The sequence below is a fragment of the Manduca sexta genome, chromosome 4, assembly GCF_014839805.1.
Source record: "Manduca sexta isolate Smith_Timp_Sample1 chromosome 4, JHU_Msex_v1.0, whole genome shotgun sequence".
In the NCBI taxonomy this organism is placed as follows: Eukaryota; Metazoa; Arthropoda; class Insecta; order Lepidoptera; family Sphingidae; genus Manduca; species Manduca sexta.
In genome coordinates this window covers 9,856,802-9,868,239 of record NC_051118.1, presented here as the reverse complement: position 1 = coordinate 9,868,239, position 11,438 = coordinate 9,856,802, and the positions used below count along the sequence as shown (strand labels likewise).

At 36.2% G+C, this 11,438-nt stretch overlaps 2 protein-coding genes across 2 annotated transcripts; one reads left to right on the top strand and one right to left on the bottom strand.

Moving 5' to 3' along the window:
* The first annotated feature begins 605 nt into the window (after positions 1 to 605).
* LOC119190310 (trypsin, alkaline C-like) lies at positions 606 to 5,626 on the top strand. The gene is made up of 5 exons (XM_037441971.1): positions 606 to 738; positions 1,589 to 1,760; positions 2,302 to 2,557; positions 4,536 to 4,644; positions 5,318 to 5,626. The coding sequence occupies exons 1-5, from the start codon at positions 693 to 695 to the stop codon at positions 5,557 to 5,559; spliced, it is 825 nt and encodes a 274-aa protein (XP_037297868.1). The 5' UTR covers positions 606 to 692; the 3' UTR covers positions 5,560 to 5,626.
* A 995-nt stretch (positions 5,627 to 6,621) lies between these two features.
* On the bottom strand, positions 6,622 to 11,432 carry LOC119190307 (membrane-associated guanylate kinase, WW and PDZ domain-containing protein 1-like). The gene is made up of 4 exons (XM_037441966.1): positions 11,398 to 11,432; positions 10,961 to 11,112; positions 10,430 to 10,536; positions 6,622 to 10,021 (listed from the first exon to the last, which is right to left on the bottom strand). Exons 1-4 carry the CDS (start codon positions 11,427 to 11,429, stop codon positions 9,947 to 9,949), a joined length of 366 nt encoding a protein of 121 aa, XP_037297863.1. The 5' UTR covers positions 11,430 to 11,432; the 3' UTR covers positions 6,622 to 9,946.
* Positions 11,433 to 11,438: the final 6 nt, after the last annotated feature.

The following is an 11,438-nucleotide window of genomic DNA, read 5'->3' as shown; positions in this document are numbered from 1 at the left end:
GAAGACTGGGCGGTAGAAATAGGGGACTTTCTCCGCGAAAAAAAAAAAAAAAGGGGGAGGGCCAGAGGTTCGATGCGGGATAGGGATATATCTAAAACAAAATTCTTATAAATATAATAAAACAAAGGTATTGCACTAAGCAACCAAAGTCCTAAGTATTTGACTTGACTTGCTTCCCAAACGTCGAAACTCGTATGAATTCACCAATTCGATTCTTAATATTCCGTATGATCAATTACGTTCTGCTCTATGTTATTGTAAAAGTGGAACGGGGGAGTGGGAGAGGAACACGTGCTCTCGACTTTACTTACAATTTATACTTTTCTCATTCTCCATATCAACTTGCCCCCTGGGCCATCGGCTGGCGACGCTCTTGGCGCTGACCTTGTCGACCAACTAATTGGGACGCTCTATAGTTCTCGCAGAATAAAGCAAGCCAATTGCTACCTTATATTCTCAACAACTTTAGAATGGCCCTCTCAGGTGATGAACGAAATGAGGTACTCCCACTCACCCCGCTAATATTGACCCTAAAAATACTTTTATAGTTCACTAGCAATAAAAAAACAAAACAAAAATGAACAGCCCGTATAAAACAAATTAGACTGATATGATAAATTACTGACAAATATAATATATATTGAGTAATAAATAAGTAGAACAAAATATTTGCCTGATTAAAGATTACGGCGATGGCATCCTCAGGGCTGATCGTTGCGCTTGCGTTGCTCGCTGCCGGTAAGTACATAGGAATATAAAGTTCACGAGAAATGTTGGACAGTCCCGATATATAGATTTGATGGTGCTAGGATAAATTTAAACCCGCCCGGATAGCGAACACCGTATCCAAAGTGTTAAAATCCGCCATAATTATCGCCATAATTGTGTCGATTGCCGGGGATAATCATCTCTCGACAGTCGACATCACTACATAGTATAAAACAAAGTCGCTTTCTCTGTCCCTTTGTATGCTTAAATCTTTAAAACTACGCAATGGATTTTGATGCGGTTTTTAATAGATAGAGTGATTCAAGAGGAAGGTTTATATGTATAATAACATCCATTAAATAGTGGAGAAATACTGTTATTTTGTTATGTTATACCCGTGCGAAGCCAGAGCGGGTCGCTAGTTCTACATAAAATTGTTTTAGGGCAAGGATAGACCAAATTTTTAAAAGTTAAAATTTCGTTTATAATAGCGATTTTTTGTAAACGACTTCTTAATAGTAAGGCGGTAATTTTGTTTCATTACACCTATTATAAACAAAATAATTTGAAGTTAACCAAATTAACAAATGTGTAACTTTAAAATAGATATATTTCCTAGATCCAAACCTACCAGGTTAATTTCACGTATTTAAAAAATTCGAAGTAGGTAATCTAGAATTTATTGTATCCATAAAAAAGCCCTGCAATTGTTATCGACAGCTAGCATATAAAAAAAACAAACATAGATAACTATTATGTAGGTAGATGTGTATTCTGCGTAAATAGAAAATTATTTTGACTTTTTTTTTTATCGAAATCACAATGTTCTTACTACTACTACTAACACTCTTCTTTAACATCCACATGCTTTTTGCTGTAGTGTCAGCGGCCCCCGAGAGCCGCATTGTGGGTGGGGAGCATACCACCATCGAGCAGTTCCCATACATCGTCGCCCTGACCTACTTCTACCCTGGCCCTGGTATCCTCATACAGCGCTGCGTTGGCTCCCTGCTCTCGTCGTGGCACGTTCTCACCACGTCCTACTGTTTTACGTAAGTTTTTTGGATTATCCTCCTTGCGTCAATGTCCTCAATGCTGAGGGTTCTGACCCCCTACATAGCTTCGTACATCTTGCTGTCGAGAGCAGAGCGGACTTTTTGGATTATAAAATACTTAAAATTCATATTCTTGTGTGTTCCTTCTAATGAAATTGGTCCTATAAGTAGAATGTGAAGACGCAATTATTTGATATTATCGAGCTGATTGTGAAGGAAGTCAAGGGAAATATTCCTTGCGGGTTCATTTTATTTTGGCTTAATTTCAGTAATCGTTGCATAGCGACCGCTTTGAAAGAAACAGGAATAGGGAAGCATGGAATGGATATGTTGGATGACCGATGTAAGCCATATTAGGATGAACCGGTTACCGCTGACTCATTTATACCGACAAAATGTTATATATTGTGGATTTTATTACCTATTTAAAACACTTTTGAGTTACAATAAAAAAATACTTTGGAAAACTAGAGAAACCGCAATCTACCGTATCCGTTTGCGCATACAACAGTTTTTAATATACTTAATTCTTCCATAGCGGTGGCAACTTGAACCAATTCGAGGTCCGCGCTGGTTCGACCAACAGTCTCTCCGGTGGTGTTGTCGTGCTGTTCGACGAGCTCATCAAGTATCCCAACTACGTGGAGAAGCCTAGAGAAGGCGATGTCGCCGTGGTTCGGTTGAAGACTCCCCTTGGCATCAGCAGCACTATCGACGTTCTGTACCTGCCTCCTCAGGGCACTAGTATAGCTGATGGCAGCTCTGTGAAAGTCGTCAGCTGGGGTTTCGAATATGTAAGTGGATATTGTTTGTCAGACGCTTGATTAGCATCTAGAATAAAATCCCGAGAAGTTATACACCAGCTTTTGACTACCAAAAAAAGTAATGTGGTTTTTAGTAGAGGAAGGGTGCAGTCAAATTATTTTTTATACATATATGATAAAGCTATAAAGAGTTAATATTTTCACAAATCTTGCATAAAGTTGGATACAACACGTATAAGTAGGTAACAAATATTTACAATGAATCTTAACCAAGATTACATTTTTTCCGGTATAATATTACATCGTTGTTTGGTTTCTTTTTTGTCAAATGTGTTCATTAGCGCTATTTTTGTTTTGGTGATTAAAAACTATTGATTATACTATGTACCTACCTAGTCAAGAATTCTACATAAGACCTTCGAAGGTAGGTATATGTAGTCTATCTCCTGTAGTCAGCGTGATTAATTAAAGAAGACCCGTATGCTGGGCACGGGTCTCCTTTATACAGCAAGGGTTGATGGTATTATATAAGTGAATATTCCATCATAGAGTTTATTTGAATAAAAGATCGCTGCAACATAATGCTATATTGGTATTTTGGGTATTGAGCGAGGTCTTTTTGTTTTTAATTTGTTTTGAATTGTTGGATCAAACTCTTGTTTTCGGCGACACTAACCACTATGGAGGGTGAAATTAGAAATACCCACCACGGTAGTTCCAAATGGTTTGGGTCTCCGGAAATATCGTTATATGAAACGTATTTTGACATAGTATTAAATTAATGAAACCACATATTCGCTTTTACCTATACTAATATTGGGATATAAATCATTCATGAATAATGAATATTTTCACCAAAAAACTACTTTTCACTTTTATTCTTTCATGATCATTTTGTAGTTTTGTGTTAATATGGCGTGGCGTAAGTGTATAACTGAATAGTGTATAACTGAGTAGTGAAACTAGGGTGTGCAATAATAAAATTAAATTTTATTGATATTTTTTTGTTGGAAACTTGCACTTTTCACATCTGCGGTACGGGTATCTAATGGTAAAGTGTTATTTACAACATTTAGTAATATAGTCTTTTAAATTTTCGCAAAACTATGCTTACTTAAAACACAAATTTATTCGTCAACTGTAAGTCAAAACCCGCCATCTTGCCCCTTAATAAGGTTTAAACTAGGAAACCGGTGATGTTTTTAACCGTTATTTAAGCAATTCTTTACCACCTCTTAACGCTAAAACAAGTTTATAAGTAAGACTGATAAAGTCAAAAATGTTCCTGTATATTTTTCATGTCAGGATAAAAACAGCGCATTCCTAACAACGGTTATCGCATAGCAATGCGTTTAAATTTTATTTCTTGGAGCTGTTCATCACTGTTCAGGGTCATTTATTTGCAACACAGTTAAAATTAGCTGTAGAAACATTAATCGGTCGTTAAACACTTTATAAACGGCTGCAAGTATTCCGAACGTGTTTTATGGTCGAGATATTGTCTTGTGACTTAAGTTTTTATTCTGAAGAGCAAATTGTGGTACATAAGTCATATTTTCTTTCCCAATATGGAACGAGCCATTATTTAGTTTCGATAGCTGTCTACTGTACCTAGGAGGCGATGGTTTTAAAATACATCAAAATTCCTGAAGCCATAATTTTTTTTATTGCTTTGAATGACGAGACGAGCTCGCCGTTCCCCTGATGGTAAGCAATACGACCCCCCATAAACAGTAGAAACACCAACACATTGAATTACAAAGTATTGTTTGGTAATCGACTGTGCTCGCCATTCTGGGACGTGAGATGTTTCATGTTATGTCTTATTATGTCCAGTAGTTACGCTGGCTACAGCAGTGATTACACACTGCTGTTTGTCGGGAGAAATAAACATTGCGGCGGTCCCTACCCAGGCGGACTCTTAACATATGAGAGACTTACAACCAGTATAACATCAGATAACACTTCATAACTCCGAGATATCTAACATATTATATTTGATTCGCAGGAAGGCGGACCTCAACTGCAAACCCTGAAGACCATCAACCTGTACAAAGTAAATGTTGACGAGTGCAAGGCTGCGTACGAAGGCTCTGAAGCGGTCGCCATCTCTGACCGTAAGTATAATTGTTTTCATAGCCGATATATGAAATGAAGGGATATCAGATGTTAATTGAGATCTCCACCGCCTACAAACCAGAATCATGGATACAGTGACGGAAGTATAATAGGCAGACATATACACAACATTTCCAACTTCTGCCTATTTTCACTGAGCCGCGCCGGTCTTCACCGCTCGTTGTCATAAAATGCGTGACACTGCCGATCTTGGCTTACAGTTGTAGTGGGTGTGAGGGTGGAAAAGTCTCAATTGGAAGACATACGAGAAATTGTGATTGGTGTAATTGGTGATTTGAAATGGGACCTGTCATTTGCCGGGAGAAAAAAGTTCACCGAATTCAACGAAAGCCTTGTATTACGAGATTCGCTTTTAAGCAGAAGGCTTTTGTAGGGTGATCAGACTAAGCAGGTTTCTAAGTTGGGCACCGCCCATCTTCCTTCCCCGCCCATGCCACATATAAATACTAGTTCGTTCAATAACTAGTACGTGCATTGGGCTTCCTATTTTTGTCTTAGTTTTGTCGCTGCCTATAGATTTATAAAAGTCGTTTATAATATTTGCTATTACTAGTGGAAATTGGCGAAATTACTCAAAAACCGCAGAACCTATAATATAAAAAGAAGATTACAAACCGATAGAATATATTGCCAACTCCGTATTCCCCGCAGGTGTAATCTGCGCGAAAGCCCCAGGCCGTGGTATCTGTTTCGGTGACGCCGGTGCTCCCATGGTCATCGGCCGCGTGGTAGTCGGTACCGCCTCCTACTACGAGTCCTGCGACACCCAGGACTACCCCGACCTCTTCAGCAGGATCGACACTTACACTAACTGGATATTGTCGGTCGCCGTCGCCCCTAGGAGCGATATTAGGGTCCCCTACCCCAATGCCATGAGGGCCAACCTTAATTAATTCAATAAGCTGTAGGCCCTAATAGGGTGGCAAAGTAGAATTAAGTTTTAGTATGATACATTTAGAGCTCACATTTTGTTATTGCTCTTATAGAAACATGAGAAAGATTTAAGAATTAGTTATTTTGCCATCCTGTCATGGTTTGAAATATTGGGGGTCACTTAAAAAATGCATCAAAACGATTATAAGCTATGAATGGAGCAGGATTGATAAAAGCATTAAAAATAGATTCTCGATTTATTTATAAGGAAAAAATCTTAATTAAATAAAATTATTTTCTATTATCTGTATAATTATTAATTACCTTTTGATGTATACAGTTGTGAGCACGTATGACCTATTGATCTAAGACTGAGAGAACATACAGGGTGGTCCCAAAACGACAATGTTTTAAAAACATGTTACATTAAAAAAACACTTCAATTTCAACATATTGAGATATACTTCCGATCCTGGCGTTAACTGCAAGTACGTGTGTCAATATGGCAACGTCAGTGAAGTCTCCTGCATTAGTATAATGCAGTGTAAAACTAAAACAGGCTAGGAAAGGCTACAATAAGTATCAACTGCAATTTTCACGTTAAACTGTTATGATGGCATCATTGACGAAAATCGATCTCTTGACGCCACGATCGGAAGTATGTCATCACATACAGGCAATAAATACCTCTTCGTATATTTCCAGTTTCCGGAAAGATGGCCTCAATTTCCTGGTCGCAAATTGCATGATCTATTAACTGGACATAAAAACTTTATATTACAGCTAAAAACGATTGCTGAAAAGAATCAAACACCAGGTAACCAGAATATTTGAGGCTCACAATTTAGAATGAAACATTAACAATTTAAAACTCATTACTTTCTTATACTCACACGTCAGTGACCTTTCACCTGATAGTAAATGGAACGGAGTCCAGCTAGCGTAGATTAATGAGAGATGATTGTCCCTCGCCAGTCCACACAATTATGCTTGCTTTTAACCCGATTTACACTGATTATTGATATATTTAATTTCCTTATTTGTCATCTTTCGGATCATTCCATTGGACGAATAATGGCAATGGGTTATTACTATAAACGTGAGATTCACAAATTCATAAACAGGCTTAGAACGTTTATCAGGTTCCTTAGTGAAAAACTAAATTGGAAATATAATTACAATTAATATATATATATGCTCAAAAGGTACTCACAGCTAACTAAAACTGTCTAAAACCTAGGTCTTAAACTAAGGCGCTAAAGTCTATATTAAAATCCGGTCGATATAACATCTTTGGGTGATCGAGTACATAAATATAAGGTGCGGCACGACTGTTCACAAAAGGCACTTATACATTGCAATTTTCTTCGCTTATTCATAAATATTTATTAGCAAATGTTTTGTCTCTTTCTAGTTCAGCTAAGAGTAAGAGAGATAAAATAGTTTGTTTATATGCTGCTGATCTTGATGAGGAAGTTAATGAGTCTTTTTCCGTAATGCTTGTTTCAAAGTATCGATAATATTACAATTCGAATAGATTCTTGAAGTCATTCGAATGAGATAAACGATTAACTTTGCTAATAAAATTTACGAATAAGGCTATTATGACTAATTAATACAATTTCAAATTATTACTACATCTATACACAATAACAATGATTGGAGTAAATATATTTTATAATTGGACGAGTTTGGGCTAAAATATAGACATGGAAGTTCTTTGTTATACAAGGAATATTATCAATTTCTTTATAATTATTATATTATTTTAACAACTGGATCTACTTAAAATTACATACCATTATTAGAATACATTATCAAGTCTTGGCAAGTGACGCCGCAGAAAAAACACTATCTTAATAATAGATTAAATTTTTTAACGTCAAATGTGTAAAACTAGTGATCGTATAATCTCGGTGGTCCCAACTAGAAAAGCTTAAAACATTCAACTATAAATAAATAAGATTCCTTTTCAGTCAATATCACCTACATTTTATGTGACACAATTTATAAAAAGAATAATCGATCATGATTAATCGAGCTTTGAATCGATTATTTTGTGATATTCGAGACATGAAAGCGATAACTTGATATAAAGTGTTTTATAGCATTTATTTTACTTGCATCAAAAATCGATTAGTATAATCGATATTAAAAATATCAATCTTCTTTAATCATTGGATTAACTTCACAACAAGTAAATCCATCAACCACATTTATACATCAAATTGCTGTATAATTCATCATTTATGGCCTTTCATTCCTTGACTTTATCAAACATAAATCAATAAAATTCTTTATAGTAATGTTACTATCAGAAATTGACGACTATATCTTCAATTTTGGAATGACATAAAAATATTATGTACACGATTATTTGATAACAGTATTAAGTAGCATCAATTACATTCTTACCTATTAACTTACTTGGAAGATACTATTTACAAATACGAAGGAAGAATATTTCCATAAACCTAATTGTTATCTAATATTTTTACTACTAAAATCAATTGTTATCAAGGTTTAAAATAGCTACCGAATTTGGTTTTACAGGACGGGACGTTTTACTGTTTCTGGAAGTATTAGCACACTTGAGCTTATATATTATGAGTCATAAAATATGGATTGGGTATTTGACTTATTTATTTATAATTTTTACAAAATATGCATGTGGTATAAATTGTAAAACAGATAAATCATTGAAATCTCGTGAAAAATCTGCAAGTTATAAGCCATTTAAATTAGGTAGTAGACGTGTCAAAAATAAGAAAAGGGACGAAATACTTGCATGTGACGTCAGTGGGCATTACGATACGTGTGAAAGAAAGAGATGGATCGATATCCCCACTTCACGCCCACTCCTGCACGTTGCAATATTTGAAATTTGAATTACTGCCTCATTTCTTATCAAATTTTAATGCTGCTTTCACAGAGGGATTTCTATTTTTCTAATTGCTGTTACATATATACCCTATACCGATTTGTTTTCTTGAATTTATACTCTTAATTGCGACTCCGTTTCATTGTCAAGTTTAAATACAATTCACACGTTAAAGTTGATACATCTTGTTGTTTATAAGCGGTGTGCAAGAACACCAAGTATTTTTATGTAAGAGTCTATGGCATTCCTAAAATTAACCACTTCTACACCACGGGTGATTTAACTTGGGTATAATAATAAAAAATGTGGTAAATATTACCAAAACATTCCTATTACGCCTATGATTAACAGTAACAACAATGCTTATAAAAATACTTAGCTGTCATAATTATATCGATAATTCAGCCTTAAATATTTTCAACAATCCACACAATGAGCAAAATTACCTTCACAAGGATCCCTAAATAAAGTTCGAACTAAAATATATCACCTATCTTACTTTACTCCAAAGACAAATGTAGTTTTTTTTTAAATAATATTTACTTTATTCGAGAATTTTCAAAATTTACAACTGATAAATTTTAGTCAAATATAATCGATTTCGTCAACTTTAGAATGGTGACATTTCGAAGGCGTATGAGCACTTATGCTACGCTGTGACATGACCTGTATTGTAAGAGCGTTTCGGTAATTATATTTACCATCAAAAATAGTCTATCCAGCCCTCAACGAGTTTACACGTGACCCTAACTGATAAGTACTTCAACTTTAAGTACAACTTAACTGTATTTTACACTCCTTGACTTCAACTTGAATCGAAACTTACTTCAGTCAGTATAAAACGTACTTTCTTCCGACATTATGTAACAATGTACTGGCTTACACCGCTTAGAAGCGGTTAACATATACCTTAATTAAAATTACTTACAATATGATTGTATTATTAAAGCTATGTCTTCTTGCTTTACACAATGGAGGACGGTTACTGAGCGAAGTTTGGAATATCCACGTCATTTACAACGAAGTCAAATATGTGTTGGGTGTACTAAAAGCCCTGAAGTTTGCTTCTTTACCCGCTTTTATCTCTTCACCTTTTTGTCGTAGGTTGCTTTTATTCAGCTTACGTGTAACTTCAAGGCGTTAAAACCATTGGCAATAGCTATAGTAATGTAAATATTAAGTACTGATAATCGGGTAGAGGTACACTATACACATTTTACACCCAAATAGATAGTGGCTACTATACATACGGTGAAAAATTAATGTATTTTTTGTGGTTGATTGTGGGGACATTATATAACCTCTATATAATTTTAAGGAATGGGAGACAACGCATTTGGACCCAATATATTATTTTGTGGATATTTGATGGTAACAGCTGCAAATGATGTACAGACTAAACTGATCTAAAACAAATCATTGCAAGAGTTGGAGGCGAGGCTCCATCGAGATGTGCTGCGAGTGACCAACCTCACTGGAGTGAAGGGCACTTGCATCCCCGGTGGTGGGCGATGGTAAAGCTGCCGTCAGTCCTGTGGCGCGTCGGCGGGCAGCACCGTGAGCGTCACGCTAGCGCCGGAACGCTTGATTAGAGCGACCACCTGATGGTTAAAATATATGAATGTTGATTTGTTTGTGATTATTAATATGAGTTTTATGGGTAATTTATAATTTGTTAATAGCGTAATTACTATAACCATTTCATTATAGAATTATTGACATTTATAAGCAAGATAATCTCGACAAATTAATAGTCAAAACACTGATGATGTTTAAGGGGTATTTTTATTTTATGCTTATCTAATACATTTTGCATCTATACGGTATAATACGAATATTTATATTATTCCTTTGAATTTTTTGAATAAATCTTTATTAAGGTAATATTATGTGAAGTCTGGCAACCCGTAGGTCAGCGTGGTAAACTAAAACCTAAACTTTCTCATTAGTAGAGGAGGCACTATATAATACAGGGCTGTGATTATTATTATTATGTATTTGTGGCTCACCTCGGGATGCGCCAGGTTCCGCACAGGCTGTCCATTGATGGCAACGATGGTGTCACCCACGCGCAGGGCTCCACACCGCGCCGCTGGCGACAGAGGTATCAGCTGGCCTATGGACATACACAATGGGAATTAGTTTTTTCTGTGAGAAGATAACTAATTTATGTTGTATTTACTGGACAGCTTACACTACATAGTTAAAATCTATAGTGGCTTGTATTTGTAAAACGGATTTTGAGGTCAGTTGGCGTCTATCCAGTAAGACGGAATGGCATAATACTAGCGACCGTCGAGGTACACACTATGTCATTGCCTGTACAATTATATTTCCAGAAAACTGTAGTACCATCAGATTCCGCGTAGTTTCAAACTTACTTATATAACACCAACTTCAATTTCGACCAGTCTTTAATTTGTAACTAACTTCAGATCCATGAAGTAAAATTTTGCATAATATTGACTACTGACCGCTAGTCAACTGGTAACTAACTTCAGATCAACCTAGTAAGATCTTGTGTGATATTGACTACTAACCGATGGTGCTAGTCGCCTTGTTGGTGGAGGAGATGACGACGAAGCCGAAGCCCTCGCCTTCGTTGCGCGTGACGGTGACGTCATAGGGCTGCGGCCACCCCCCCGCGCCCGCCGCCACGCCGCCCGCGCCACCCTCGTACTGAACGCCGTACCTGATAGAATGGTTGTCATTTATATAATGCTTGGATTTAATACATTGGTACGCAATTTCAGTATGCAACTATTCCTTGGACAGCTTTGAACAAATTTAGAAAGTTATTTGCTATGATAAAACTGAGTACATTTATAAATAAAATGTATTCGATTAAGAGTATGGCAAGTTAGAAACAACTTAAATTACTATAACACTGAAATACATAAATAATAAAAATTACACGGATTTCAGTTTTCGATATAAAGAACTAAAAGCGTTTTAATGGATATTAATATGTACTAACATTGGTTGCACGTGTGCTTGTGGCGGGTACATGGGCGCGGG

What these genes read in the sequence shown, in the direction of transcription:
- LOC119190310 (XM_037441971.1), top strand. Translation starts at nt 693, where the DNA reads ATGGCATCCTCAGGGCTGATCGTTGCGCTTGCGTTGCTCGCTGCCG. An exon ending in TCAGCTGGGGTTTCGAATAT is followed by an intron (nt 2,558 to 4,535) that starts GTAAGTGGATAT and finishes TTTGATTCGCAG; the next exon opens with GAAGGCGGACCTCAACTGCA. An exon ending in AGCGGTCGCCATCTCTGACC is followed by an intron (nt 4,645 to 5,317) that starts GTAAGTATAATT and finishes TATTCCCCGCAG; the next exon opens with GTGTAATCTGCGCGAAAGCC.
- LOC119190307 (XM_037441966.1), bottom strand. Translation starts at nt 11,429, where the DNA reads ATGTACCCGCCACAAGCACACGTGCAACCAAT. An exon ending in CAAGGCGACTAGCACCATCG is followed by an intron (nt 10,537 to 10,960) that starts GTTAGTAGTCAA and finishes GTATGTCCATAG; the next exon opens with GCCAGCTGATACCTCTGTCG. An exon ending in GGAACCTGGCGCATCCCGAG is followed by an intron (nt 10,022 to 10,429) that starts GTGAGCCACAAA and finishes TTTAACCATCAG; the next exon opens with GTGGTCGCTCTAATCAAGCG.